The 27620-nt window shown below is 40.4% G+C and overlaps 1 protein-coding gene across 1 annotated transcript; it reads left to right on the forward strand.

Moving 5' to 3' along the window:
- Positions 1–208: 208 nt before the first annotated feature.
- Positions 209–27418, forward strand: tep1 (telomerase-associated protein 1). Its single transcript, XM_079237806.1, has 56 exons — positions 209–300; positions 896–1371; positions 1523–1711; positions 1899–2048; positions 2497–2661; positions 2742–2879; positions 3136–3207; positions 3507–3631; positions 4509–4666; positions 5074–5183; positions 5354–5432; positions 6059–6251; positions 6715–7021; positions 7100–7174; positions 7329–7481; positions 7680–7751; positions 8455–8576; positions 8844–8909; positions 9554–9697; positions 9810–10101; positions 10847–10968; positions 11183–11296; positions 11516–11633; positions 12508–12696; positions 13174–13361; positions 13465–13606; positions 13808–13987; positions 14103–14195; positions 14563–14698; positions 14894–15053; positions 15382–15515; positions 15609–15697; positions 16230–16344; positions 16606–16840; positions 17057–17177; positions 17564–17688; positions 17800–17899; positions 18095–18250; positions 19000–19212; positions 19956–20012; positions 20168–20303; positions 20670–20921; positions 21162–21313; positions 21484–21591; positions 21760–21864; positions 22062–22191; positions 22298–22383; positions 22603–22729; positions 23761–23891; positions 24002–24123; positions 24803–24946; positions 25496–25595; positions 25724–25859; positions 26000–26082; positions 26515–26619; positions 26940–27418. The coding sequence occupies exons 2-56, from the start codon at positions 898–900 to the stop codon at positions 27057–27059; spliced, it is 7908 nt and encodes a 2635-aa protein (XP_079093932.1). The 5' UTR covers positions 209–300; positions 896–897; the 3' UTR covers positions 27060–27418.
- Positions 27419–27620: the final 202 nt, after the last annotated feature.

The following is a 27620-nucleotide window of genomic DNA, read 5'->3' on the forward strand; positions in this document are numbered from 1 at the left end:
TTGTATTTGTTGTGTGTCTTTATGACAACCTTTTTTATTATTTTTCTTCCAAAGTAAGTTTCGAGCACCTATACATGCGCCATTACGGTAAAAAAGTACACAGATTTCTGACCAATCAGCGCTCTCCGTGCCAGCTGCTCGGATGAGGACATTTACAGTAAACCAGGAGCTGCATTTTTGCTAAAAAACGCTTCAGAAATAAATGCGAAACACTCCAGCACACCCCGACGGCAACTCTTAAACCCAAGAGGACATTTTCTGTGTGCGTCAACGCTCGGGTCCCTGGAGTCTTTATTTCCGGTAAGTTCCCTGCGTCCAGTTTGGGCGTTTACAGCTAAACCACCACCTCTAGGAAAACTCTTGAGTCATTGCAACATGAAAATTGCAAATATGAACCATCTTGATAGAAGTTGACCGGTGTCTCACTTCTCCTCGGAGGTTGTTCTTTCCGACAGTTAATATAGGATTTTGTTGTTTAAACTTGACATTTTGAATGAAGAGATTTAAAAGGCCACTTCACTAACTTGAAGAAAGGGGATGACGTTTCACCACAAACCAAGCTCTTGAACAAATTGAAACGTCTTGCTATTTAAGTTGACTTTGTTTTTAGATTACAGAAAGTGTTTTCATTGATTCTTTTTGATTGAATTTGACTAAGTTTTGCATGTTACATGTGCAGTGTAACTCCTGTCGGCCCTTATGCTGATTATTTCCAGACTTTGTCCCCTTTTATGGATGCTTTCAACTGAGCGGCACACACCCTTAACTACAGTGCAGGAGTGCAATGCTTGTTTAAACCTTTGGAGGAATGCTGCTGAGTTGCTTACTCTCAATGCTTGAGACAATGCAGGTTTGTGCCAGTCGTTGACACTCCGATGTGTGTGTTTCTCTGCAGAGATGAAGGCGTTGTCTCTACAGCAGGATAATGTGGCCCAAGGAGAGCAGCAGCAGGTCACGTGTGGGAGAAATTTGTCCACCAGCTATGCTCCTCTGTGTCTGGAAAATAAGTTCTTGGCTCAGACCTCCATGTTGATGCCTCAGCTCTTAAGCCTTTCAACACTACCTTCCTCTTGCCCTTCGCTGCAGCCCTCCAGCCTGTCTTCCACCACCTCCTCCCTTCTCTCCCCATCTTCCCTCACCTCTCCTCTCCTCAGCACAGAGAACAAGTTCCTAAGTGACTATTCACCTGGTCTCTCTTTTTCCCTCGCTTCCTCTGCAATCATCCCAAATGCTCTGCTCAGTCGCTTTGCTCATCCCCCTTCATTCCTCCACCATGCTCTGGGTGGAGAACAGAAGGGGGAGGGTGGAGGAGATGACGGCAGGAATGAAACATCTGAAGTGATGCAGTCCTGTTCTGAAGAAACAAGCGTGGTACATGACATTATTTTTCATTTGTTTTATTCTTTTGTCAATTTATCTTTTGCACAAACGGAAAATGAAATGACCTATTCTTATTCACAATGTTTTGATGCATCCCATTGGCACTATCACTGCTTTAATGTAGCTTCTTCTGCATCAGCAGTATTCTGAGGAAGATGATATTTTGCCGGAGGAGGAGGAGGATGATGCTGGGATAGCCATGGAAATTCCTGCCCTGGAAATGGAGTTGGGCAATGAAGAACTCGAACAAACTATGGCCATCAAACAAGAGGAATTTGCAGAGATTGATGGAGCAAATGAAAATATTGCGGAGAAGCTGAAAGATAAAAAGGTAGGAGGAAACATATTTTTTAAATATTATATACGCCATAGAAATATATTTTGGTGTTGGGTTTGCCAGTGTAGCATTTCTCTGCACTAGTGCCACCAAATTGTATTCTTGTGTTGATTAAAGTGACTCTAGCTAGCTCCTCTGAGTTGAGAACACGTACCTCATTGTCTTTCTGTTTGTTCCTCAGTATCTCCTGCTGAACGTGGTGTGTTGCTCCCTGGTCAATAAGAGCACAGCTCCAGGCCAGAAGGACTGGGACTCGGAGAAAAGTGTTTGGACCAAGATCATAACCTTGGCGAAGGACATTTCGGTCTCTGATCCACAGTTTCTTCTCAAGGTGTGTTTGCATGTCTGTGTGTGCAGGGGGTTTGTATCTGGAGGCATTTTTAACTGGAGGCCAAACTCGCTCCTGAATCTTTAGTTTCACTATGTGGTAATGTTTTTCAACCCTACCGAGACTTCATCATGCCGAAAAAACACTGTCAAGAAATGTATTTTTGAGAAGTATTCATAGATACACATTGTTTGGATGTATATGACCACACTATGCAATTAAATAAATCCCTCAAAATAGAAAAAAAAAATCATATTTATAATTTTATTGGATATTTCAATTTGGAAAGATCATCACTCGGAACAAAAAAGCCTTTTTTACGTACTTATTTGCCATATAATAATTTCGGTGGAGTTCATTTTCGGACAGATGGTACATATTATGACAGTAAAGGAGTATGATAGTGTCATCAGTCATGTACAGTGTGCTTGTTCTTTCTTTTACCATACAGGTGGCAGTTTACACTCGACAGGAGCTGAACATCCGCATCACAGCTAACTTTTTATTGGCCCTGGCTGCCAATCAGCCCTCCACCAAGTCGCATGTCCGCAGATACTTCTGCGCTGCCGTACAGCTGCCCTCAGATTGGCTGGAAGTCGTCAGAATCTATAGTACAGTGAGTGTTAGTGAGTGAACCTGGTTGTGTCAGTCCTGTCCGTTCGGTCCAGTCTTAACCCCGTGTTTATTTGTCTCCAGTGCTTCAGTCACTCCCTGCCAATGTGCTTGAAGAAGGCAATGGCTGACAAGTTCAAGCAGTTCAATGAGTATCAGCTGGCCAAATACAACACACGCAAGCACCGCTGTAAACACAACCGCAACAAGTGTAAATCCAAGGTACAAAAGCATTATTATTTAATTTAATGTTAAAAAACAAGGTTAAACCTAATAATATTTGTTTTACGCCCCTGCTAATAAAAGGCAGAAAACCGTCATTCATCGTGATTCTTAGGTTTCCCTGTGGTTAAAACTTTATGTTGTTTCCATTTCAGTAATATTGACTGAATCCTCTAAATTAAGACTTAGTGCATCTCATATATCCTCTATTCATCTCTCCTGGTTTGTTCTACTTTGCACTATCTTTGATTTTCAGAAACCGACTGACCAGCAGCTGAAACAGTGGGCGAACTTGCTCCGATCAAATGAAACTATTCTGAAAAAGTTTGTAAGTCAATGTGCAGTACATTTCTATTCTGTCACTTAATAAGGACTTTGAGTGTTTCTAAATTTTTAGTTACTGTTATTTAATTCAATGTTTTCTTTAGTAAATTTAGAGAAGGAGTTTAGCTATAGGGCTTAAGTTTACACCAATCTCTGTTGCGCCTGTAGATACGGCTCTAATGCAGATTGTTAAACTAAACCCAATTTGTGTGTGTGTGTGTGTGTGTGTGTGTGTGTGTGTGTGTGTGTGTGTGTGTGTTTGTGTGTGTGTGTGTGTGTGTGTGTGTGTGCGTGTGCGTGCAGCTGCAGCAAGAGGGCAGCAAAGCGGTGGTGGATAAAAAGCAGAACGAGTTCAGTTTGAAGAAGATGATCAAGAGGCTTCACATTAAAGAACCGGCTGAACATGTTATGGCAATTCTGGGGAAAAAGTAAGCCGCACATCTACAGCACACAGGTTTGGTATCACCTAATCAGTGAGTTGAATTCAGCTTTTGAATAACATTCCTCTTCCAACTCCTCAATTTCCAGTTTACTTTAACCCCACTCTCCAGATTTATCGTCAATAAGCAGTATTTAAACCGGTAATAAATAGTCAACAATAATGAACAAGAAATACAGCACAAAGTGCTTTATAGTAAGGGGAAAATACATTGAATGAACAAGACAGGTAAAATAAGACGTAAAATAAAACACACTTGATTTAAAAAGTGATGAAATAGAATGCATAACATAAGATGTCAAATAAAACCCACTGTATGATAATAATTAAACATTTAGAACACATAATGAAGTAGTTAAAGGCAGATGTTAGGACACTTAAAGTGTTGTGCAGTATTTTTTATAGCTCCTATAAAGACAAATTTACATAATTGCATATGTCATTAATTATCTGTTTATATTCACTTATGGATGCGTCACACATGAAAAGTTAAATTTTGTGACAAATGCATAAAACATTTATTTGGGGTGTAAAAAAAGTGTAAAAATACGTTATCTACAGCATAAAATATCTCGTAGAGGGTTTAAAATCACACAAATGTAACTTTTAGGGGACAATAACTCTTATCTCTTTAACACAGGCCTATGGAAGGCTCTTTATTTAGGAAAAAAATATATAGTTTTAAATATTTATTGTTTAGACATTATGAAGATAGAAACGGAGACAGTGGAGGGGAGAACAAGAAGAAAAGGGTTCAGTCTCAGGTCGGTCGTGATGACTCTGTGGTCCTATAGCTTTACCACTGATCTATCTCTGGGCTTGTCCCGTTTCCATTTTAACATGTGACGTGCTTGTGTCGGTCCCAGGTATCCTGCTGACCCGAAGACGTTCACCCACAGTGGAATAAAGGGCACGTGGGACAGGGAGAGAGCCGGCCAGCGAATGAAGCTGAAAGAGCCGGAGACGTGGGAACGACTGCTCAGTCTGGAGGGCAACAAGGCCGCCACCTGGGAGAAGCTCATAGGTCGGCTGAGGTCACACTGACCGACAACTGTTTCCAAAATGTCACGTTGCTCTTTTAATCCAGGGCAATTAGAACACTCTTTCTCGTTCACAAGTTGCTTACGATTGTTTAAAAGAACAAAAGCCACCAATATTACCAGTTCCAAGTTCACAGGGATGGGAAAAAAGTACTCAGCCGTCACACAACTCTTTAATTTTAAGTACTATTTGACTTAAATTTCCAATCTGATCCAGAGATTCAATCCTGCATTTTTCGAGTCCAAAGCTGGTATACATGGAATCAAAGAAAGCATGAATATCAAGTTTAAACATTTGGAAGCACATAAACTGTATGCATCTGATACGCCTGTAAATACTAACACATGTCCATGATCACACATACTGATGAATATTTTCTCTGCTGTACAGACAATAAATCTCTTCCTTTCATGGCCATGATGAGGAACCTGAGGAACATGATCACGCAGGGCATCAGCGAGGCTCATCACAAGAAGATCCTCAGCCGACTGACCAATAAGGTGAGACCCAACAAAGTAAAATATACACTGTATCCTTATTGTAAAGGCTATAATACTGTTATTTTGTGTCAGAGGAAGAGTCATATTCATGTTTGCTCTCTTGATTTATAATTTTACTCCCAGCTTAATCATTTCTTTCGGTAAACTTTGTGTTTTTTACCTGTTTACAGAAAGCGGTTATTCAGAGCCGTCAGTTTCCCACCAGATTCCTCGCTGCCTACAAAGTCATCCTGGAAATCAACACTTTGGGTGAGATACATAATCAAACAAAATTGTTATTGAAATCAACAACTAAAATGATTTAAAATGTATTAAACTGTATCGCAACAAACTCCTGTTTTCTATTACTGTGGTTCTTAAAGGATAAAGCAAGTGATATTTTATATTTTTCTTATTGTCAACAAATCTCATGTAAAAACTAGATCTGTGACTAATCATTTTCATTGTTGATTATTCTGTCGATTTATTATCAAGATTAACAATGACAAATTTCAATGACACCCTCAAATGTTTTTATTTTTTCTGACTAACAATTTACAACCCCAAAATATTCAGTGTACTATTATGTAAGACCAAAAAAAAAAAATCATTGAGCGTTTTAAATAAATAAAACTATGTATGTATGTATGTATGTGTGTATGTAGGCAGTTTTTTAAAGTTTAACATCTTCAATAAGAACCAATGGGCCTGGACCCGAGTGTCACAGTCAGAAATTATATTGTATATCCTACAGACTAACACATTGTGGTTTTTTTGGTCCTTTTTATGGGAAATGTTGAGAATATGAAAAATGCATAATAAAGCCAATCTTGCCCTTGAATGTCAGCTGTGTTTTAATGATGAAACAACTAACCCTCTGCCTCTCTATCCTCCAGCCTCGGCATCTGAGCAAGCACTCCCTCCTGTTAAAGAGATCCTGAAGGGCATCCTGAGTAAGATTCCCAAGAGCAAACGCTTCAGTAGTCTGGATTGGGAGACGACTCCACGGAGCCGGATCAGGGTGACACTCGGAGTGCCGTTTATCTATCGACTATACAAAGTCAAGAAGACCCAGCTCCTCAAAGCCAAGTATGGGGATCTACTTTGAGTTTCAGCCAGTTTGGATGTTAATTTGTAACATTTTAGATTGAAACTTGAAATTGTTTTGGTTGTCTGTGGCCGATAGAACACTGGTCAAATATGTAGTGAGAGAAGCAACAGCAGTTTGAAATAAACAGATAAACAACATATTGGTTAATTGGCTTGAGCAGCGAAGGCCACCATGACTGAACAAGAAAAGCAGAAAATAAGTAATAAAATATGTCACTGAACTGCAGATATAGCGTGACAGGTGATGTTAGGGAAGCGAAAAAACATCAGAGCAAAACTGCTTGACATCAAAGATGCAGAGAGGAAAATAAATAATGCACCGGTTTTTACTCCGAAGGGAAATGTGTTTGTTTAGATCAATTAAAAGGACAATATTTGCATGAATTAATTAAAAAGAAAATATGCTCTGTTAAATGATCTGCTTCTGTGTCTGTGCATCCAGTAAGAGAGATTTCTCCGTCGCTCTGTTGGACCGTTACCGCAAAGCTCTGGAGACGGCGGTCCAGCTCTCCTGTCGCTACAATGTGCCTCCGCTTCCGGGACGGACCGTCATCCTGCTCTCCTCGTGCATGAACGATTATGACGACTCGTGTCGTAAGCTGGACTTCTGCCTCCCACCAGACCCCGAGAAGGAGAAGGAGAAGGAGAAGGAGAAGAAGGAGAAGGAGGAGGAGGAGGAGGAGGATGAGGATGAGGAGGAGGATGAGGAGGAGGAGGAGGAGGAGGATGAGGAGGAGGATGAGGAGGAGGAGGAGGATGAGGATGAGGAGGAGGATGATGAGGATGATGAGGAGGTGGAGGAGGTGGAGGAGGAGGAGGTGGAGGAGGAGGAACCAGAGGAGGAGGAACCGTCCAGGAAGAAAAGGAGGAAGAAAAAACAAGAGGATGAGCTCACCCCTTCTGTAAGGGCCTGTTTACAAAAAACACAAAAGAAGAAATAAGACATAAGAATAATTTGACTCAGTTAAAAAAAAAAACACAAGTGTTTCAACTGTGCCGTTTTCGCGTGATTATTTCTAATTACTATAGTCTGTCCCCACTTGTGCATTCTCTCAGATTCAGGAGACGGGGGTTTTGCTCTCGCTGATGATCGGCAGCAGTGCCGAGGACAGTCAGCTCTGCATACACGAGTGGAGTCACTCTCAAAACGTCGAGCTGAAGTCTGATGTTCTTTTGGATAATGTTAGAAGTGTGATTCAGCAAATAAAGGTCAGGGCTCTTTTCACTTTTAAAATCACAACCTATGTAATGATATTTGGGCTTTTATGTAGATTAAACAGAAGTGAGTTGACTATAGTAGCCCTATAGTAGAATAGTATAAAAATAAGCATATGTTTCTACATTGGTAGAATAACATAAGCTGAAGTTTCTGTTCTGTATTAATTAATTATTACTTCTCTTTCTCAGGTATGTTCAGAGATGCCATATGAAGAGAGGAACAACCATGCATTGTCCAGATTGCTCAGCAAGAAAAACAAGGTTAGTTTATTGAGATTTCCTTTTTTTCTCCAAATAAAAATATGTCTTTATTTTGTATAATAAGTGCTTATGCAATACATGTTGCCTATTTTAGATGGTTTCTAGTTAGCTCAGAGGTATCAGTGGTGTGGTCTTAGGAAGCTAATAGGAAAATAATCACAGCTGAAATTTAGAAGTTTATTATCTGTTATTTATGCCAGCTATAGGCAATACATTTTTATTTTATTCATTATCTATGGTCGCCGTCTCTTCTTTGTTTTGGGGTATTACATTTAACACTATATCACAATAAACAAGATATATTTCAGTGATTTCACAATATCTTAAAATGGTAGCACCACAGACAGGACTTGGGCATCCTTTCTCCACCTTCTGCTTATGTCTAATAAAATATTGTCGGAAGGTAACCAGCACAAACATGAGCTCTAAATAAGTACACACTTGAATTATAATATTCTGTGACTGCGGGGGGCCAGACTTCTGCTCCAAATTGGCTTCATTTTGAGTTTTCAAGTCCAAAATACTGCTCTGAAATTACAAACACTGTGGCTCTGCAATTTAAGGATATTTGCTGAGCCAGTACTTGAGTTTCAGGTTCTTAACATCAATTAAATACTTTGTTTTTATACATACATGTATGCTTGAGACGCAAGTACGAGATGCTTCCTTGTGATCCTTGGCCTGACATGTGTTTGCATCTCAGGTGGACAACATCATCGTGCTGGCTGACCGTTATGTCTGTGACAGAGCCGAATGGGCCATCAACACGTACAGGAGGGAAATAAACAACAAAGCCCTTGTGGTGCAAATCTTCTTGGCAGAGCGGTAATGCTCCAGTTTCCTGCTGCAGCTGCTGATACTCCTCCAGTATATCTCACAGACAGTATTGTCAAGATAACGTTGCCCTCACCAATCACTAGTGGACTTTAAGAAATGTATCATCTCTGTTTTCTAACAGTATTCTCAGCAAAGACGGATCCTTTTTTTATTTGCTTGTTTGCAAAAATGCACAATAATGTAGACTAAATTCAGCTGGTTTCTGTTTCCCGTCCTGTTGGATTTGGATGAATTTATTGTTTTGTTTACTTGCAGAGAGTCAGAGTTCATCGCTGACAGGAACTGTGTGAGGCTGTCTGGCTTCAGTGACCAAATGCTGAGGTAAAATGTCTGGTTGCTCATTTTAATAAAAAAAAATAAAAAAACGGCTTTAGATGCTTTTTTATAAATGTAGGAAATTTAAAGCCCACTGGCTCCTAAAAGCAAACGCTTAACTTTCTGGTTATGATATAGTGGTAGGAGCGTTCTCGCCAAAATCACACTCATATCTGTCCGTTAAATATGAAGCTTGAACCAACAACCAGTTAGCTGAAACTAGAAACAGTAAGATAGGCTCACTTTGATACGCGCGCCTCTAAAGCTCACGAAGTAACTCGTTATCTTGTTTGTTTAATTTGTGCAAAAACTGAAATGTGAAAATGACGAGGAAGTCACTGTTTGCAAATAAATAGTCTGGCAAATAAACCTCAGGTAAAACGGCAAATTGTCCTTTTCTACACTCCACATATTGTATGGATTAAACAGACTAGATAACATGTTAATCATTGAGCTTTAGATGTTCTGGTAGGTGGATTTAGTTACCTTAAGACAAAGCCAGGCCAAGCCTTTTCCCATTTCCAGTGTTTATGCTAAGCTAAAGCTGCTTCATATTTATCTGACATCTAACTTCTCATCAAACTCAAGCTGAGAAAGGGAATAACCACATTTTATATGATATTTAACTGTTTCTTTTACTGTGTGACCAGGTTTGTGGCAGAACGAGGATCATCCAGGCTGCTGGACCATGTGGAACATTTAGACAAAGTGTACAAGGTTCCACCACCAGAGGGCGCTAAAGGCCCTCTGCCCACAAACAGTGTTGTCCCAATACCAGCCAGCCCCAAATTAAGGTAATTTAAAATTTATTTTGTGGCAAAGAAGCAAACTTGAATTGTTTGCTGCTTGACATTGAATACCAGGAGACATTTCTACTTTTCCACCAACTCCTTCCTCTGTCGTCAGGTGGCGAGGCGTACGTGTCTTCATCTCCTCCACCTTCAGAGACATGCACTCTGAGCGCGATGTGTTGGTGCGGAGCGTGTTCCCGGAGCTCCGGCGCCGTGCCGCCTCGCACTGCCTCTACCTGCAGGAGGTGGAGCTGCGTTGGGGCGTGACAGAGGAGGAGTCGTGGCGGGCCACCGAGCTGTGCCTGTCGGAAGTGTGTCGCAGCCAGATGATGGTGGGAATCCTGGGGGAGAGGTACGGCCTGGTGCCTCCTACACCTGACCTCCCTGACCTGCCACAGCACAGCTGGGTAAGACTTGTTATTATGACTTGAAATTAAAGAATGACTAAGTGGAGCTGTGCACAATGTGCTCAGTGTAAATATATTACACAAAGTACTGCTGCTATATGTTGTGCAAGAACGTGGTTTATTGAAATTCGGATTCAAATTTGCTCCCTTAAAATCCTCAAACAAGTCCAGAACAAACGCTGAAACTCGTGAACTGTGATACTGTAGAACGATTGAAGATGAGAGAAAATGTTCCAATAATTATCCTGGGATACAAGTACATGCCTACTACTCATTATATGAATAATTTCTGTCATATTCATGTAATGTGCTGTAACTCTGTTACGTTATTCATTCTGGTCACATGACATCTATTGCTTCTGTCCATCCGGGGAGAGGGATCCTCCTCTGTTGCTCTCCTGAAGGTTTCTTCCCTTTTTTCCCTGTGAAAGGGGTTTTACTATCTTTATTTCTAAATTTGAATTTGTGATGTTGGGGTATATAGAATAAACTGAATTGAATTGAAAGTGGGGAAAAAAGGTTTTGTACATGAACTGAAAATTATTTATTTAAAGGTAGAAATGTCAGCGACAACTAACCATCACGTTATTGTTCCTGATATTTATTTTATTTTGTAATATAGTGGACAAAAAAATCCTTTTCAAATAATTTAAAGTGAAAGAGAATGGGGTCTGTTATAAGTGACTTTGAGTTAAAATATTCTTTAAAATATGAAAGAAAGCATGATTTATTTCTCTGTGTGCAGCTGGCGTCGGCCCCAGCAGGCCTGTCCATCACAGAGATGGAGATCCGTCAGTTCCAGGCTCTTTACCCCGACACTGCACAGCAGCGAATGTTCTGCTACTTCAGAGATCCAAACATCAACAAGTAATCCATGCTGACATTCACACATCACAAAACGGGTCTAAACCTTTCTTTTCATACATTTAAAGTTTGAACAAAGGAGTCGTGGGAGATAGATTTCTTTTGTAAAATATTTGTTTCCATTAAGTTGTTTTCAGTGCTGTGATACTTTACCGATTTCTGGAAATCAACTTAAGTATTTTACGTTTTAATTTAATTTTTCTCTGTTGTTCCCCAGATCAATTCCGGTGGCTTGGAAATCTGACTTTGGCCCCGAATCAGAGGAGGCTGAGTCTAAAATGGCATCTCTGAAGAGAAGGATCCAGGCCAGTAAAGTCAAGGTCACTGAAAAGTGAGTCATCTCTGTCATGTGCACTGAAGCTGTTGTATTAAAACAATAGTTCAATATACCCTGAGAATATTTCTCATTTAAGCCGTATTTGTGTTTTTTCAGTATCAACTGGTAAAGAAGTACAATGTTTATTTTTTTTTTTTAAACTGGCATATCGCATTTTGAAATGAATCACACATAATCTTGAGGTGCCATCACTTGTCTGTTTTCCTGTCGTAGTTACTCGTGTGAGTGGGGAGGCGTTGTCGAGGGGAAACCATATCTGAAACACCTGGAGGACTTTGGCAAGGCCGTGCTGGACGACCTGTGGATGGCTGTAGTCAAGCTGTTTGTGGAAGTCAGTCACTTTGGCCATTCAATCAATTTAACTTCCAAACTCTTCAACATTTAAATAACAAAACATGGTATTTTCATGCTTCTTTTTCTTATAAATGAACATAATTCCAAAAGATTATAATAAACTCATTTTGTGAAACCCAAGACTAAATAGTGTGAAACAAGTAGTGGAAGAAGTAAAGGAAGCAATGCCACACTAGAAGTACATGTCCTACATTCAGAAGTAAAAGTATTAGCAACAAAAATATACTTAATGTATCAAATGTACTTCATTATGCAAAATGGTTCCTTCCCGTTGTCTTGGGGTCAAAATGACCCGTGTACGAGTGTATATGTATGTGTGTTGATGGGTCATTTTGACCCCAAGACAACGGGAGGGTTAAGTGTAATATTTTTATATTATTGGCTCATTATTAAAGATGTGTAAATTATATAAGTGGTACCTTAATGTTGTAGTTGGTCAAAGTGGGGCTACTTATAGTTTCTTAATGTACTGTTGGATATAATATATATTATAATGCTTTTTTTTATAAAAGGGTCCATAGTTTTGGTATGTAAAAGCTCAATCTGAAAAGTAACTAGTAGAAAGTACAATATTTCACCTCCTAAAAATACAAGTATACAATACCATAAAACAAAAATACTGTACAAGTGCCTCAAAACTATACTTAAAAACTTGTAAATGTGCTCAGTTACATTCTATCAATGTGAACTACTTAAGATGCAATTTTAGTCAAAAAGTATTTTCTGAGCAGTTGCAACTGCATTAAGCAATACTGAGCCTTACATTATTGATTGGTATCATTTCAGACGACAGAGATCTCTTGGACAAAGTCTAACATCCAGTAAACCGTAAACTATTCTCCATGTCGCAGGAGGAGGACGAGGTCGAGGCTTTGTCCGATGTGATGGAGCAGGAGGTCCACCAGGAGGCGCTGCAGAGGCAGTTCTTCGGCAGGGCGAAGCTGCTGTCTGGGGCTGTCGAGATAGTGGAGCAGGCCCAGAGCAAAGGAGGGTTGATGGTGGTGGAGGGCGGACACGGAGAGGGAAAAACTGTCTTCATGGTAAATTTGTTTAAGATTATTACACGTAGACAGTCATATCTCTGTCAGAGGTTGGACAGAACAAAAGAAACGCCACATGAAGACTTGCTTGTTCTCCAAATATAGGAGCTACACTGATTATCATCAGAGTCCAAGTTATTTATTTTTTTCTCTTTCAATAACACCTGTTAGGTGTAACGATTTGTGTTTTTGAACAGGATGGATTTTGATGACACGATATAATTCCTGAATGGTTTCATTTGGGGCTGCAATTAACAATTGATTGATCCGCAAAATGGCTGATTAACTGTTTGTTCTATTTAAAATGTCCGTTACAATTACGGTATGTTATTTTTACTTGGAAAGACTAAACATTTGAACCTGCCTTAAAGCCAGGATGTATTGCAGACCTGTATTATTTTTAACTGGTAACGGGTTGTAAATCCTCCACATTAAAAACGTCTCGCTCTCTCGCTCTCGCTCTCTCTCCACACACAGGCTGCTCTAGCAGAAAGCCTCAGGACCGGAGTTAAGTCCAGGAAAAACCTTGTCTGTGATGTCATCTCCTACTCTACAGCTGCCAGCCAATCAGCACGCTCTGTGGAAAACCTGTTGCGATTCCTCGTTCAATGGTTGAGAAAGATGAAAGATACTAAGGAGGAATCCCCTCTTCCTCGTTCTTACAAGTAGCTCGATTTTCAATTGTCCTTTTTGAAATAACTTGCAGGTGCTTTACGTTGTCTACGCACTAACAGCTATTCCCTTTCCTTTAATTGTTTTTCATTGCAGAGATCTGCTGTTAGAATTTCACTCCAACTTGAGTGACATCAAGAAGACAAAACCTCTGGTGCTACTCATTGATGGGGTGGATCTTCTCCAAGATGGCAGAGGTCAGCTCAGCTCTGATTGGATCCCACAGCAGCTTCCACAGGTCAGTTAAATGGACCGAGAAATTAGGGAAAATAGAAATGCTATCAAACAGAATTTCTTGGATATTCCTTACACATACTTGGCCAATACAAGTGATTCTGATTCATGGTTTGGATGCCAAACAAAAAATGATCTATGGTTGGATTTTTAGGGCTTTGCCTGCTCCAGTACAACTCAGATTCTTTTCTTTTTTTCTTTTTAGGGTGTTTGTTTGGTCGTGAGCATCATGACCAAAGCAGCACTGTTGCAAACCCTGGCCAAGAAAAGAAGCACTGTGCTGTTCGCTCTGGGACAGCTGACCATGCCGGACCGGAAGGAGATAGTTCAGAAGGGACTGGACTCCTTTGGGAAGAAACTCAGTGACTCTGCATTCAACAACCAGGTTCCTCTTATGTGTTTTGCACAGTAGACATCACAGTGTACCCAGTGACCAAATTCTGCATCTGTGCATGAGGCCCCACACTCTTTTAATCTTTTAATCTTGTCTGCTCGTCCAGCTCCAGACGCTGATAATGAAGAAGGGAGCAGTGAGTCCTCTCTACCTCCACCTGGCCTGTGCAGACCTGAGGAACTTTGCAACCTTTAATAAGGTTTAAGAACACTTTTTTTTAAGACACTTACAAGTTGGTAATACTGGTTGTTTTCCCACTGTTGGATGTGGCAAAGATTGGGTGGCTGCTTACATGGAACTTAAGTTGCTAGCAGCTGTGTAAGACTGGGATGTATGACGGTAAATTGGCATTAAGGGCTTCATAAATAAATAGTCTTTTCATACAAGATGCAACAATACGTAGAATAAATCTATAAATGTAATAAATGTGCTGTGCTGGCTGTGAAAACAAAAAAACCTCTGTGGGCAAATAAACCTAAATTCTCAAAGGTTAGACCGACCCAACTCTGTGCATGCGCATGATCATCAACTTGGTGGTGACACCGTACTTTGCCTCTGTGTCTTAGTTGAAGGAGAGCCTCCAGGTCATGCCTCAGTCTCTGAGCCTGTTGGTGCAGCACAGCCTGGACAGACTCTGCTCGGAGTACAGAGGCCTGCTGGGACTCCGCTGGGCCCTGGCGGCACTCACTCTCAGCTCCACTGGTAAGAAGAGTCAAGTTATAATGCTATTCATTGCATTATTTTTTTATTTTATGGAACAGTAGAGATTGGGTAAATTGGTAGGTAGTGCAAGACAGCGATTTGGTTGTAATATCCCTTTAAATATTTTAGCAAAGTGGTCATTTACTTAACTTTTCTTTGGTTGCCTCAGCATTTTTATTTTCTCTTGATCATCAGGCCTGAGGGAGAGAGACTTGTACTCTGTACTGAACACATGCAATGACTTATTCTCACGGGACGGACGGGTCCCGTGGCAGGAAATACTGCTTCTGTCCAGGAAGCCCAAGGGACGCGTGCCCATGGCAACCTTTACCCGTATAGCGCAGAGTTTGCAAAGGTATATATCCATATGAGTGTGAATGGCACAGACGCTGCCATTATCTGTGGCAACAGTCTCTCCCAGTTGACTTTGGTTGCTTGTGAAATTTAATCTCTGAGATGAGGTCATTGTATCAGCTTGTCAAAGTGTTTTTTGCACCTTGCTGTCTGTTGTCTTTACTTTCATGTACTATGATTTGTAATAACATAAATACACATACTCATTACAAATGTCAAGGGTTTGTATACTGATTGTGTGCTTTCAGATTTCCTCCATATTAGAGGGAATTTCAGTTTAGATAAAGCCCAAATGCAGCGATATTAAACCTATGGATCCTTATCTGCAGCCTGATTGGTCCGTCTCATTGCCACAACACTGACGACATGCTGGCTCTAACCAATCCGGAGGTGAGGAGGGCCTTTGAGGACTTTCTCCTCCCAACAGAAAGTGACAGAACCAGAGCCCACCTCGTACTGGCAGGTAAAGTACACGCAGTCTGTTTTCATGCAGTGTGAGTATTAGTCGCTGTATACTTGAATTAGCATCATATCGCTGCCCTGTCTCTTTACACAGCTCATCTGTGGGCACTGGCCGACCCGCAGGGCACGGATACCTTTCTTCACTGTGAGGCCAACTCGGTCATGCACCTGCCTACCAACCTGGTTAGTCATATTCCATCACCACTTATAACGCGAGGACTGTACAATATGAGCAACAGACACATCTCCTGCAATACAGTAAACAAGCACTGCTTATGTATTCACCAATAAACTCAGATTTTTTTCCCCCGCAATTGCGATACAATCAGACATCCTGCACACTGACTGTCACTTACACTCACTATAATGGCTTGATTTAATCATAAGATTCAATCGGTAGACCTTCGTCAGGTAGGACTTACATTTCAGTTAATCTAGTTTATACTCTTCCTTTCTCGTTCCTCCTCAGTTTAGATAATTTTTGCCCTTCACACATGTCATTACAACTTTATGTGCAAAAACATTGTTGGAAGTGTTTGTCAAACTCTTGTTTGTGTTTTTAATAGTTCGTAGGGCTAAACAAAATGCACAATTTCATGACAATTTGTTTGTGTAAAGAACATAAATACCCACTGGTCAATAAAATCCTCCAGAGAACAAGTTTCTTGTGATATTTACGCTAGATTTTAACTGCCTTTTATTTGGCTTTGTTCAGATTCAAAGTGGCCAGCTGGAGATGCTTCATTCTCTGCTCTCCAGCTACTACTTCCTGTATGCTAACGTGCGCCACGGCCTCCTGCACCACCTCAAGGAGACCTACAGCTTGTATGGTAAGCATGCAGGATGTCAGTTTATGATGAATGTTCAAACACCTTTTAATAGTTTGGCTGCTTGTTTGATGGTCATCCCTTTAATCATTCTCAAGTGTGCACCTGAATGAATTAGAAATTGTTACTAGGGAAGGTTTACTCGGGGCTAAACTTGTGAAATGTGTCCTCTCCTGTAGATAACAAGTCAGCGCCCTCGTGTAAGTGCTTGAGAACACATTACTCGCACAAATTCCTGCCGACTGTGTTTTATTCCTCCTTCAGACAAGTTTCTCTTTGTGCTCTCAGTTGGCTGTCAGGCTCCTCTAGAAGACTGCCGGAGTTTCCTGCGGCGACACGGTCCCCTGCTCTCCTCCTGGCCGGCTCTTTTCATTCAGGAAGCCCTCAACGAGCCTCCTGAGACCGCTGCTCACACCTGGGCACAAGGCCTGATGGGAAAAGGAGGGGCCCGGGTAGTTGAGTGGCTAAACAATGACAGTAGGAGTCTCCAGGAAACTAGGTAGGAGGATCCTCTGCAATGTGGTTAGTGGATTTTAGGGGACACATCTAATGCACATCTTCTATTAGTCATTGAGAATGAAGCCCTATAAGCTTCTTCCTTCTGTTTTCAGTCATCTTCAGTTTGTATATTACAATTTTTTTGTCTCTTTAACCTTTTATTTTTAATCTTTGTTTCAATATTGATGTAAAGGAATGCTTGTGTGTTTTCTCGCAGTGAGCTGGTGTCGACCTTCTCTTCGGTACCGACCTGTTTGGTTGGGAGCTCGGATGAAGAGCTGATGGTGGTTGGCACTGCACAGGGAATGCTTCATTTCATCAACACTCAGACCGGACAGGTACAAGATTTATGGTTTCTATTTAGCGTCGCAATCCTGTCTAATTGCAGACGTTGCATGTTTACACATGATTCATTGTCAGTTCACATTCAGTACATTTACATGCACACAGAAAATCACAGAAAGGTTCCTATGAAATCCATGTGCAGCATCTCAGTGATCAGATTTCTCCCCAACCCGACCGTACTACTGTCACAGTGATACTTTAATATCTAGATGGTAATATTGGGTTTCTCTACCCCGATTCAAGGTTTATGTATGATGTAAAAAAATATATGCCATGTTCTACGAAAACAATACTGTTCAGTTGTCACGCATGTTGAGATTTAAAAAACCACAAAAGTGTCTAATATGAACTCTGGCTGTTGAACCCCGGCTGTTAACAGGAAGTGAAATCGTTGGTGAGCAGTTGTGACGGCATCTCCAGCTGTGTCTTTCTTAAGGATGGACGTCTTGCTACCACGTCTTTCGATGGGCGAATAGAGATCTGGGACGTTGCGAATGGCTGCAGGTGAGAGGGGAGTTCCACGTAAAATGTACTAAACATTTAAAACTGTACTGATCCTCAGATATAGCACAAGCTACTGGTGTTTGGATTATCTTGTGTTTCTCCTCCTTGCAGGACTGCTCTTATTGAGGGCCACACTAACGCGATAACAGCAAGTGATGTCACTGCAGACAGGAAGCACCTTGCAACTGTGTCTTTGGACTTCATGCTGAAAGTTAGGTTCAAACTAATCTCATTTAAGTTGTTTGCAAAACCTGTTACTTTTGTATGTGTCCCAGGAAGACTAGAAAGACTAGAAAACACTTTGTTGCAGCTAATAGCTAATCATGTCAACTATTATTGAATTGGACTTAAACAGTCAACATTATCTTATTATATTATGCTGACCAAATGTTTTTGTACTTTGAAGGTTTGGTCCTCGACTAAAGGCAATGAGGTAGCCTCCCTGCCCAGCTCCAGCCCCTTGAATTGTGTGACCTTTGATCCCGAGGGTCGCCTGCTGGCTGCCGGTTGCTGGAATGGGAACGTGATCATGTGGAACTGGCTCCAGAATACCACGCTAACGGTGAATTGTCAAGATAGTCGTATGCGGAGCTCAAGTCAGTTAAATGCCCACTACTTCAAATTGAATGTAATGGAGAACTCCACTGCATGTGTACAATCTGATACTGACCCAAGTAATATTACCTGACCAAAAGCCTTTTTTACTACATGTAAAACCTTCAAAATTCAGGGTATTTACTGACATATTTTATATCGTAGAACAAAACATTAAAATCTCTTTAGATTGTTTTTAATTTTATCTTATTTTAGGCATCTAACCAAAACCCAATTCCAAAAAAACATATTGAATTTGAGACGAGGGAACCTGAAGTTAAAAAAAATGCCTGCAGCACTCTATATCCACCGCTATTATAACACACATTGAATTCCAGTCGATATTTCAGTCGTTGAGTTGCATTGTGGGTAATGTAGGCACCAGGGTTTGGCAAGGAAGATAAATGTGTGGGAATAAAGGACTAACTCTGGTCCTGCTGAATACATTTTAACCTTTTTTCAGAAACAATGTTGGTGTGTGTGATGCTAAATCGGTTGAGTAGTCTTTTTTTAATTTGTATTATACTTGTTTGATTGTTTAGTTTTCTTATCCTCTCAGTGTGATATTAAGGTGATGTATTATTCATCTAGAAGTAGACAGCTGTTCATGGTATTTAAAAGTGCACAGTAGAGAGAGAGAGAGATGTAAATGTGTCCAGATTGAACCAAGATGGGTTTTTTAAACAGCCACTGTTTCTCTTCTGTCTGTTTCCTCAGTCCCTGACAGGTCACCAGCACTCAGTGCGCAGTCTCTCCTTCTCTCCGTCCTCCTCAATGCTCTGCTCCGGCTCTCTGTCTGGAGAGGTCAGGGTGTGGTCGGTGCCCACCTCCACCTGTGTGGGATGTTTCCAGGCTCACTGCGGAGCCGCGGCGGCCCTCACCTTCCTGGATGAAGGGAGTATGCTGCTGAGCGGCGGCTCTGATCACACGGTGAGGAATAACCTGCACATACTAAACCTGCTATCAGAGAAATTAAACGTAACTCTGCAGGCTTGAGTGGCTGGATTGTAATAAGATGAGATAAGATAATACTTTATTAGTCCCGCAGTGGGGAAATTGTAGGATTACAGCAGCAGTGCACACAAGAGACACATAGTAAATACATACAAATTAAGTAATATAATATAATTACTCCACTACTTTACTGACTTAATTACTACTAACTCTAGACAAATACATAATATGCTGCTTTTTTTTTTTTTTTAAACGGCCACAGCTAAAACATTTGACACATTTGTTAGACTGTAATGTATCTTCTCCTATGTTTGTTTGCCCAAAACACATCCAGAGAAAAGACTGGAGGGTGTGCATTACATTTACTTACATTAGTTTAAAATAAAATTCACGAACTTGTAGAAGACATCAGTAGATTATTATATTTTTTTAAACTAGAATGCTGTTTTGTTTTTTTCTTAATTTGCTTCGGGAAAACATATTGCAGTCATTTTTTGAGGCAGAGCATCCAACTGAAGAAAAGGTGCACCTGCGCCCTTTCCTTGTATGTGCATGTTGGGCCTCATGCAGCAACATTAATTTTACATTTCTCATATATTTTCAGTTTAGAGAAGGAAATAGGATTATTATTGCAATTGTTACTTATTTAAATAGCCCCCTATTCACACTCCTTTGTGTGTTTTTTTTTTTTTTTTTTTTTTTCTTCTTCTGTAAAACAGCTCCAGCTCTGGTCAGGAGGACTCGGACGTTCAGTCACTGCATTCAAAAGTGATCAAGTAAGCTCCTTATTTATTTTGTGAACATGTGTTAACGTCATGCCATAATCTGTATGTATGACAAGTTAGGCATGATTGGAAAAACGTTTTGGTTAAAAAAACGTATATAACACAAAATTTTCTCTCTAAATCGATCCTATCGTTTGCTGTTTTAGTGCGAACTGGAGCCTCCTCTGAAGAAACGGAAGTCTGTAATGCCGGAGCCTGCTGCTCTGTGTGTGGCTTTGAATGGAGACTATGCTGCTGTGGGTTACCACGGGGACGGCCTCAAGCTCTTCAGCCTCGACTCAGGTCGGTTTATGTGCCAGGAACCCGTCGAGCCATTAAATCTATCAATTCATAAACATAAAGCCAGCCATGAGGGATCCTCCTAAATACACTAGTAACAATATGTAGCAATATGTCAAAGATATAAAACACAATAACCGAGCCATAAAACAGCAAAAAGATTAAGATGCATATGGAGATGGACATACAGTACATGCATATCCTACTGATTTATATTGTAGTGACTCATGCAGGAGCATGCACTTGGATCTTGAACCCAATTGACCTATGATTTCACTCGTCTCCTCTTTTTCTGTATAAATATTACACAAAAGAAGACACTGTTTGAAAAAAGAGAAAAAAACACCACAATTGTAATTTGAATCATAGGGGAGAAGATCTGGGACTCCACGGACCTCCATGTGTCCACATTGAGCCTGCTGTGGGTCGTTTTGGACGCAGAGCAGACCGAACCTGAGCTGCTGCTGTCTGCAGGAAGTGACAAGTGTGTGAGGGTCTGGAAGAGAAAAGATGAAGAGAAGGAACTGCTGGGAGGCCTGGAAATGTGGGGAATGTTTAGTGGGCAATCAGGCCCCGTCCTGGCAATGGCACAAAACTCCACATACCTGGCTACAGCTTCAGGTGAGTGTCACTGGTGGAGAAGGAAAAACATGACCTATGTTTTACAGAAATGTCCTTTTTAAAGGGACAGTGTGTAGGATTTGATGGCATCTAGTTGTGCGGTTGATCCCCCAAAATGCTACACACTGCGACACACTGTGCCTTTTTATATGTTCTCATGTGTTTCTCAGGTAGAAGGTACTCTCTCCTCAAACATCAATCTTTCTACTAATATCTGTTTTATTATTCTCTTTGAATCAGAGGACTTCTCCATTGTTCTGTGGTTGTTGAGCGATCTGGCCATCAAAGCCTGTATTGACCCTTGTGAGTTTTTGAGGGCCCACAGTGGAGGAGTCACCTGCCTGGCGTTCAGCCATGATGGGGGACAGCTACTCTCCGGTGGAAAAGATAAGGTGCAAAGCGTTTGTGCGGTAGTGTTTTGACAATATCTGACAAATGCTGACTGTATTAATGCAAAACATTTTTATTTAGCCGGCCGTCATTTATGTAATCGAGGGAATGATTGGAGTAAATAACAGAGACGTGTCGGTATGTCAGGTACTGACAGGTGTCTTTGTTTCAGGCCCTGATGGTGTGGGATGTGACTTCCTCTCCCGCGGTTCTCTTAAAGTCGCTCCTTCACTCTCACAAAGACTGGATCACCGGCTGTGTTTGGTCTCCAGACTGTGTGGTAAATCTTCATTACATGAAAGAAATATAACTAACCTGAGTACTGCAGCTCTGACCCTGAATAGAGCCATTACCCAAAAGAGTCATGTGACTACAGTATACTGTGTTATTTACAACAATGTTGTGTTAATGCAAACTTGTCTTCACCAGCCTCCCTCTTTTGTTACAGATTAGCTCTTCAAGCGATGGGAGGCTTTGTTTGTGGGATCTGCAGGCAGGCCGATGTGTCGGAGAAATCTCTTTGAGGAATCCTCTTACATCTATCTGCTGTCTTGTGAGCAAACATCTTAATTTATCTATACAGTACATATTGTTTCCTTCTCCCCTGAAAGACCTTCATGCGTTTAATTGTTGTATTGGTGGAGCAAATGAGCCTCTCTTTGTTTAGTTTATTCTCTTTTTGAGATTTGCCTGAAGTGAGCCATCGGCCTCATTAGGGGATTTCCGTTGACTTGGTGTTTCTGTGAGCAGGGACGGTATGTGATTGCTGGCTGTACAGAGGGAGCGCTGCATGTTTGGAACTGGGAAACAAAAGTAGAAATCTGCCACATTGCTGCACACAAGAAAAGTATCCACCACTGCTCACTCCTACCGAATACAGGTAAACACACGCATTAATTTGTCTTGCCCTCTTTCTCTCATATTGACCAGTATAATGAGACTTCTTTATAATGTTTATGTTTTTTTGTTTTGAATTTGTCTTTAAGACCAAAATAAAGAAGTCAACTCAGAAGAAATGACTGTTTTCACTGCTTCTGAAGATGGCACAGTGCAGCTCTGGAAACCACTACAGGTGGTTTAAATATATATATATTTTTTATTTTAATCCAATTTAGTCAAATATTTCTGTCATCATAATGTACATAATCTTTGTCCTATTCATGCTTTTTAGTTTTATTCACACATTTTCTTTGATTTGATCTATATGCAATGCATTCCATAGGGTCCATAATATAATAACATGTTTTTGTTTTATGTTCCTTCTCTCACATTCTGTGTCTTTTACATACAGGTGGAGCACTTTGGCACCTTACAGGGTCACAGCGGTGCGATATGTGGACTTATTTGCAAAGAAGGACTCACAGAATTCCTCACAGTTTCTGAAGACTGCTCATTGCGATGCTGGACCTGGACATCAGGTAATTTTGTATATATACTAGCTTTTATATTCTACCTTCATATAATATACCATCAAGAAAGTGAGCATTCCATCTACTTGTGTATTTTTATTTTTTATTTTCTGTAATGTTTAATGTAGTGTATAATAAAATATTCCAAAAAAAGAAAGTGAGCATTCAAGAAATGCATTCTCCAAAACTCTGGAATGTGTTTATTATATATATGAAAGTAAAAATAGAAGCTCTGTTTTGTTAATGCATTCAAGTCAGCTTCAAATTATTTTTAGTTGCTTAATAAAGACCGTATACTCTCGGCATATTTTTCCTGAGACCCAGGGAAAATAATATGTCAAATATATATATTTTTTTATAAATTAAGTGTTGGGGTGGTAAAAAACACATTGCAAAAATCATTCTTTTTTTAACCATTACTTTATTACACTTTTATAACATGTGCACTATAGTGTACAACAGGACTTCGTTAAGGACAGATCATCGTCAACGTACTGCTGGAAGTATTGCTGTGGCTGCAGTCTCTACGGCTTATTTGGGTTCCATCATGTGCAATTCTGTATTCTGCCCAACACAGCATGAACCTAAGAGAAATACAAAGCACACTCTATAATTTAGTACAATGAACATGTTATAAAAAGGTCTGAATCTCCCTCAATGATTCGGTTAAGGGTGCTCTCTGCCTCTGTCATGGAGCTCTCTACTAAAAAAATAGAAATAAACACAAGTACAAAGTCCTGACGTGCACTATTCATAAATTAGTTGTTTTTCTTATGGTTGTTTCTAAGAGCTTCTCCTTTTCTGTCAATGTATATTCACTCCCTCAATCATCCAATTCAAGTCACAATGTGTCCGGTCACACACATCATTTCAAACCACCCTCGTTTATCAGTCGTCTCCTGATGCTGCTCAGTGAAGGAGACATCTGGTTACCTGTCGGTGTGATCAGGATTTCAATGTGATGGGTCTAATATATGTTATGTGTGTGACCTTTTTTGTGATAAACTGTCCCAGTTAACCTCTGTGTTGTGTCTTTTCAGAGAGTCCTCCCAGTCTGAGAGGACCAGTCACAGCTCTGGGCTTCTCTCCGAGAGATGCTTTGCTTCTTGCTGGTTATGAATCCGGTTTGCTGGAAGTATGGCAGCACAACGCTCTGGTCGGCCAGAAGCAGGTAAAGAAAGACATGCGCCAGAAAAAGGGACGTATACTGGACGTGTGTGTGTTTTTGTGTGTGTGTGTTAATCACACACGTGTGTGTGTCTGTCTTTTTGTGTGCATCAGGCTTCAGACAGCTCCGTCACAGCGATCTGCTCAATGCCGGATGACCAGTTTGCCGTCAGCTACACGAAGCTCGCTGTCGATGTGTGGAAGCTAGTGTGGAATCAACAACACACCACTGCAAGGTAAAATAACTGCAAAACAGTCGCCATGATTATAAATCTTTTATTTTTATTTTTTTTACCTTTATTCAGTCGTAGTTATGAACAAATTATCATTTACATTTTTGGGCTTATTTCAACAATCTAATCTGATCTATAGTGCATGTTCTAAAGCATGTCCAACTCCACTTTTGGTAGTTCAACGGTGTATAACCTGGGTGCAAAGTAAGGCACGAGGGTGTGATTTAGGACATAACATGAATTAAACCAACAGTGTCCGCTGCCGTTCTCTTAAAAGGTCAGTTGTTCCTGCACCTGGCACATTGCTATTTAAATGGTTGATTTGGTAAATTGGAAAAGTGAGCGGTGTTCTGCAGGGAAAATGTTTTTGAAAGGCTAAACGTCAACAAATATGGCCTGAAGCAGGCGTGAAAATCACAACCGCTTCAATGAAAGTCGTGCAGCGATTTGCACCGAGTGTAAGATTATGTTTTAACACAATTTAAAAACAATTCCCGACAAGCATGTTTTAAGACAAACCCGACGCATACATCCAGGTGACAATAAGCAAAACACATGTTGGGGTCGAGAGTGAGGGTGAGTTAATTCTATGGAGACTGGAAATGTATAAAATAAGATGAGAGGTGTTTGATTCGACACACTGACCGGTCCTGTTCTGTCCCTGTGTTTCTGTCGCTCCCAGCCTGGTGAAGCTAACCACGTACTCGGTGAAAAGCACAGTGGTCCGCCTCAACTTCTGCTCAGTCCTGATGGGCGTGTCCGACGATGGAAGAATATTTGACGTCACAATAGACGTGGAGGATGATTGGAGACACAATGTTACGAGGTAACACTTCAGAGTGTACTATTTACTCAGATATTTGTCCAGGATTTTAACCAATCATTGTCAAATTTTAACTTTATTATCAGGTTTTATTTTTAATCTGAGAGAAAACTCTCTTCTTTAATGCGTGATGTGAATTTTTGTTGGAGGTGAGCAGAAGGTTTTAAATAATGCTGATTGCTGATATTTATTTGCCTTTGAAGTCTTTTAAATCAAACTTGCCTCCAGATATTGGTCACTTTTTAGAAAATATCCAGATTACATAAACCCTTAATGATTGCTCCAGTTTGCTGAAAGCGGTAATTATTGGTCATTTAATGCACAGTAATTAACTTCACAAGAGCCTTGTATCCTGTCAGAATACTCTAAATATTACAGAACCAAAGCTTGTAAATACAGGGATTTGTTTAGAAATGTAATATTTAAGTTTCATTCTCTTCTGTTGACACAAAGCTGGGTTGTGTTTATTAAACACTGAGGGCTTTTATTTGTTAAAGCCCTCAATAATTAAACCGACCGTAAAGCTTTTTGTGTATTTGTCTTATAATGCAGTTGGGAACGAAGTGGCCACATTTTGGGGATGATCCAGAACGACGAGAAAAGCATGTGGCTGGTGGGCGAACAAGACGGAAAAGTCAGAATTGGCTTCATTGTGAGTTTTGCCAAACATCTCTCTGAATATTATATAAAAATGTTTATTGTAGCTCTCAGATTTACTCATGAAACCTGCGGTTTAGTGTACCACTTAGGGTAAATGTTGATTTTCCTCTCTTTCCCCAGTTTGCTATGGGACCCAAAAATAATTTCAATACAGCTTTTAGCTCAATGAACCTAGAGGACGACGAAGACAAAGAGGATGACGAAGAGAAAGAGAAAGAGAAGGGGAGTCCGCTAACAGCTGGATCTGTGGACAAAGGTACTAACATCGGTTTCTGTTTCCACTGCAGCTGTTCCTATTACCACTCCGGATAGTCACACAATAAACAAACGTATAAAAAGCTGGAATGTGCAGGAGCACAAGTATGCTTGAATCAAATGTGTTGTATGCTCTTCCAGAATTTGTCGTGTGTGGAGACATGAACGGCAACATGTGGTTCAACAAGCCTCCAGAGGTTTCCTCGTGGAGCAGCAGAAAACCTGTAAGAACTCAGAGACTCTGAAACAGAACATTGGACATGTTTATACTTCTAGTGAGATACTACTACTTTGATCATTGATCCTCATTAATTTAGTTTATAAAATGTTGAAAATAGGGAAGATCCCAAGACAACAGAGAAAAGCCACAAAAACTCACATTTTGAGAAGCTGGAACCACCAAATGTTTTGCATTGTTGTTGATTAATCTTTTGTTAAGTAGTTGTTTCAGCATAACTTTCAACTAGAAACGTGCCCTTAATTTAAAGCTTAGGGAACTGCCTGCCAATAACCAGCAGCTGTGTGTGTTTGGCAAAACTCTCCCATCTGACCTGACAAAGAAATAAAAGCAAACATCAGAAATAATTAGTCATTGCTTTAAGCCAAGGCGTCGCTTTGTATAGTTTGTAATGGTGGTGATAATGTTTTGTCTCCAGGCTCACAGCGGCAGGATCAGTGTGCTGAAACTCACCGACTGCACCATCATCTCAGCTTCCTACGACAGGACAGTGAAGCTGTGGGACAGAAACACCAAGAAACAGGTACGTCAGAGTCTTGCAAGAATAACGACATCTTGGGGAAATACGCTTATTTGCTCTCTCGCTGACAGAGCGAGCCTAGCTGTTCTTTGTGCTAAGCTAAGCTAACCAGCTGGCTCTAGCTTCACATTTAAATGGAGAGAATGAGAATGAGAATGGTACCGGTCTTCTCATCAAACTCCGTGCAAGAAAGAAAATTAGCGTACTCTGAAAGTTGTGTTCTCTTTTTATGCAGCATCCCGATAAACTTCTTCCTTCACATTCATTTTTAAATAATTTTAAATGGTCTTAATTTACCTTCTGCTCTCTTTCTCTTCCTCCAGGTTGGTATGTTTGTGTGTGGAGGTCCTGTTTTGCATTTGGAGGTGAACCCTGTAAACCCGACTGAACTGGTTTGTGGGGACGGACAGGGAAAGCTCTACTTTCTCTCCTGGAAAGAGTAATTCTCAAGATACTAGGAACTAAATTCATCATTTAGGAAAAATGCTTAAACGCTACAGTAATTGTCAGTAATGTTTTTTTTCCTCTGTGTCAATGACGATGAATATGCAGTTAATACTCTTTATGTTAAAAAAAGTAATCGTATGCGGCGATAAGCATCTTGGTAATAGTTACAAAGTGTCTTTAATTTAGATAGGGAAACACTTGCAAATGTAACAAGCAGGTATATAAAGCCTGAAAAATATCAGTTATAGTTTTGTGTGCGCTGAACTAAGGAATGGTGTCTATGTAACTAAATGAAAATAGAAATGTGGGATATGATTTGTTTTCTTTGTTAATAAATATCATGTTTGAATCTGGACTTTGGTTTAGTGGGTTTTTTTCTTTGTTTTTAAGGACTAATTCAGAAAACATGGAATTACCCCAAAATGATTGTATGTAATACTTTATTCACAATAAACAATAGTCAATAATATAGGATTTATTTTATATTCAAGAAAAGGGGTGGTAACATTCTGTTTGTCAGCTTTTGTTGACAGTAAATTATTGTATTTAATGGGAGA

Source organism: Taurulus bubalis (genome assembly GCF_910589615.1).
Source record: "Taurulus bubalis genome assembly, chromosome: 1".
NCBI classification, from domain to species: domain Eukaryota; kingdom Metazoa; phylum Chordata; class Actinopteri; order Perciformes; family Cottidae; genus Taurulus; species Taurulus bubalis.

Coding starts and splice junctions, on each gene's coding strand:
- tep1 (XM_079237806.1), top strand. CDS start 898: ATGAAGGCGTTGTCTCTACAGCAGGATAATGTGGCCCAAGGAGAGCAG. Junction 9,698..9,809: donor CCAGCCAGCCCCAAATTAAG/GTAATTTAAAAT, acceptor CTCTGTCGTCAG/GTGGCGAGGCGTACGTGTCT. Junction 26,083..26,514: donor CGTGGAGCAGCAGAAAACCT/GTAAGAACTCAG, acceptor TTTTGTCTCCAG/GCTCACAGCGGCAGGATCAG.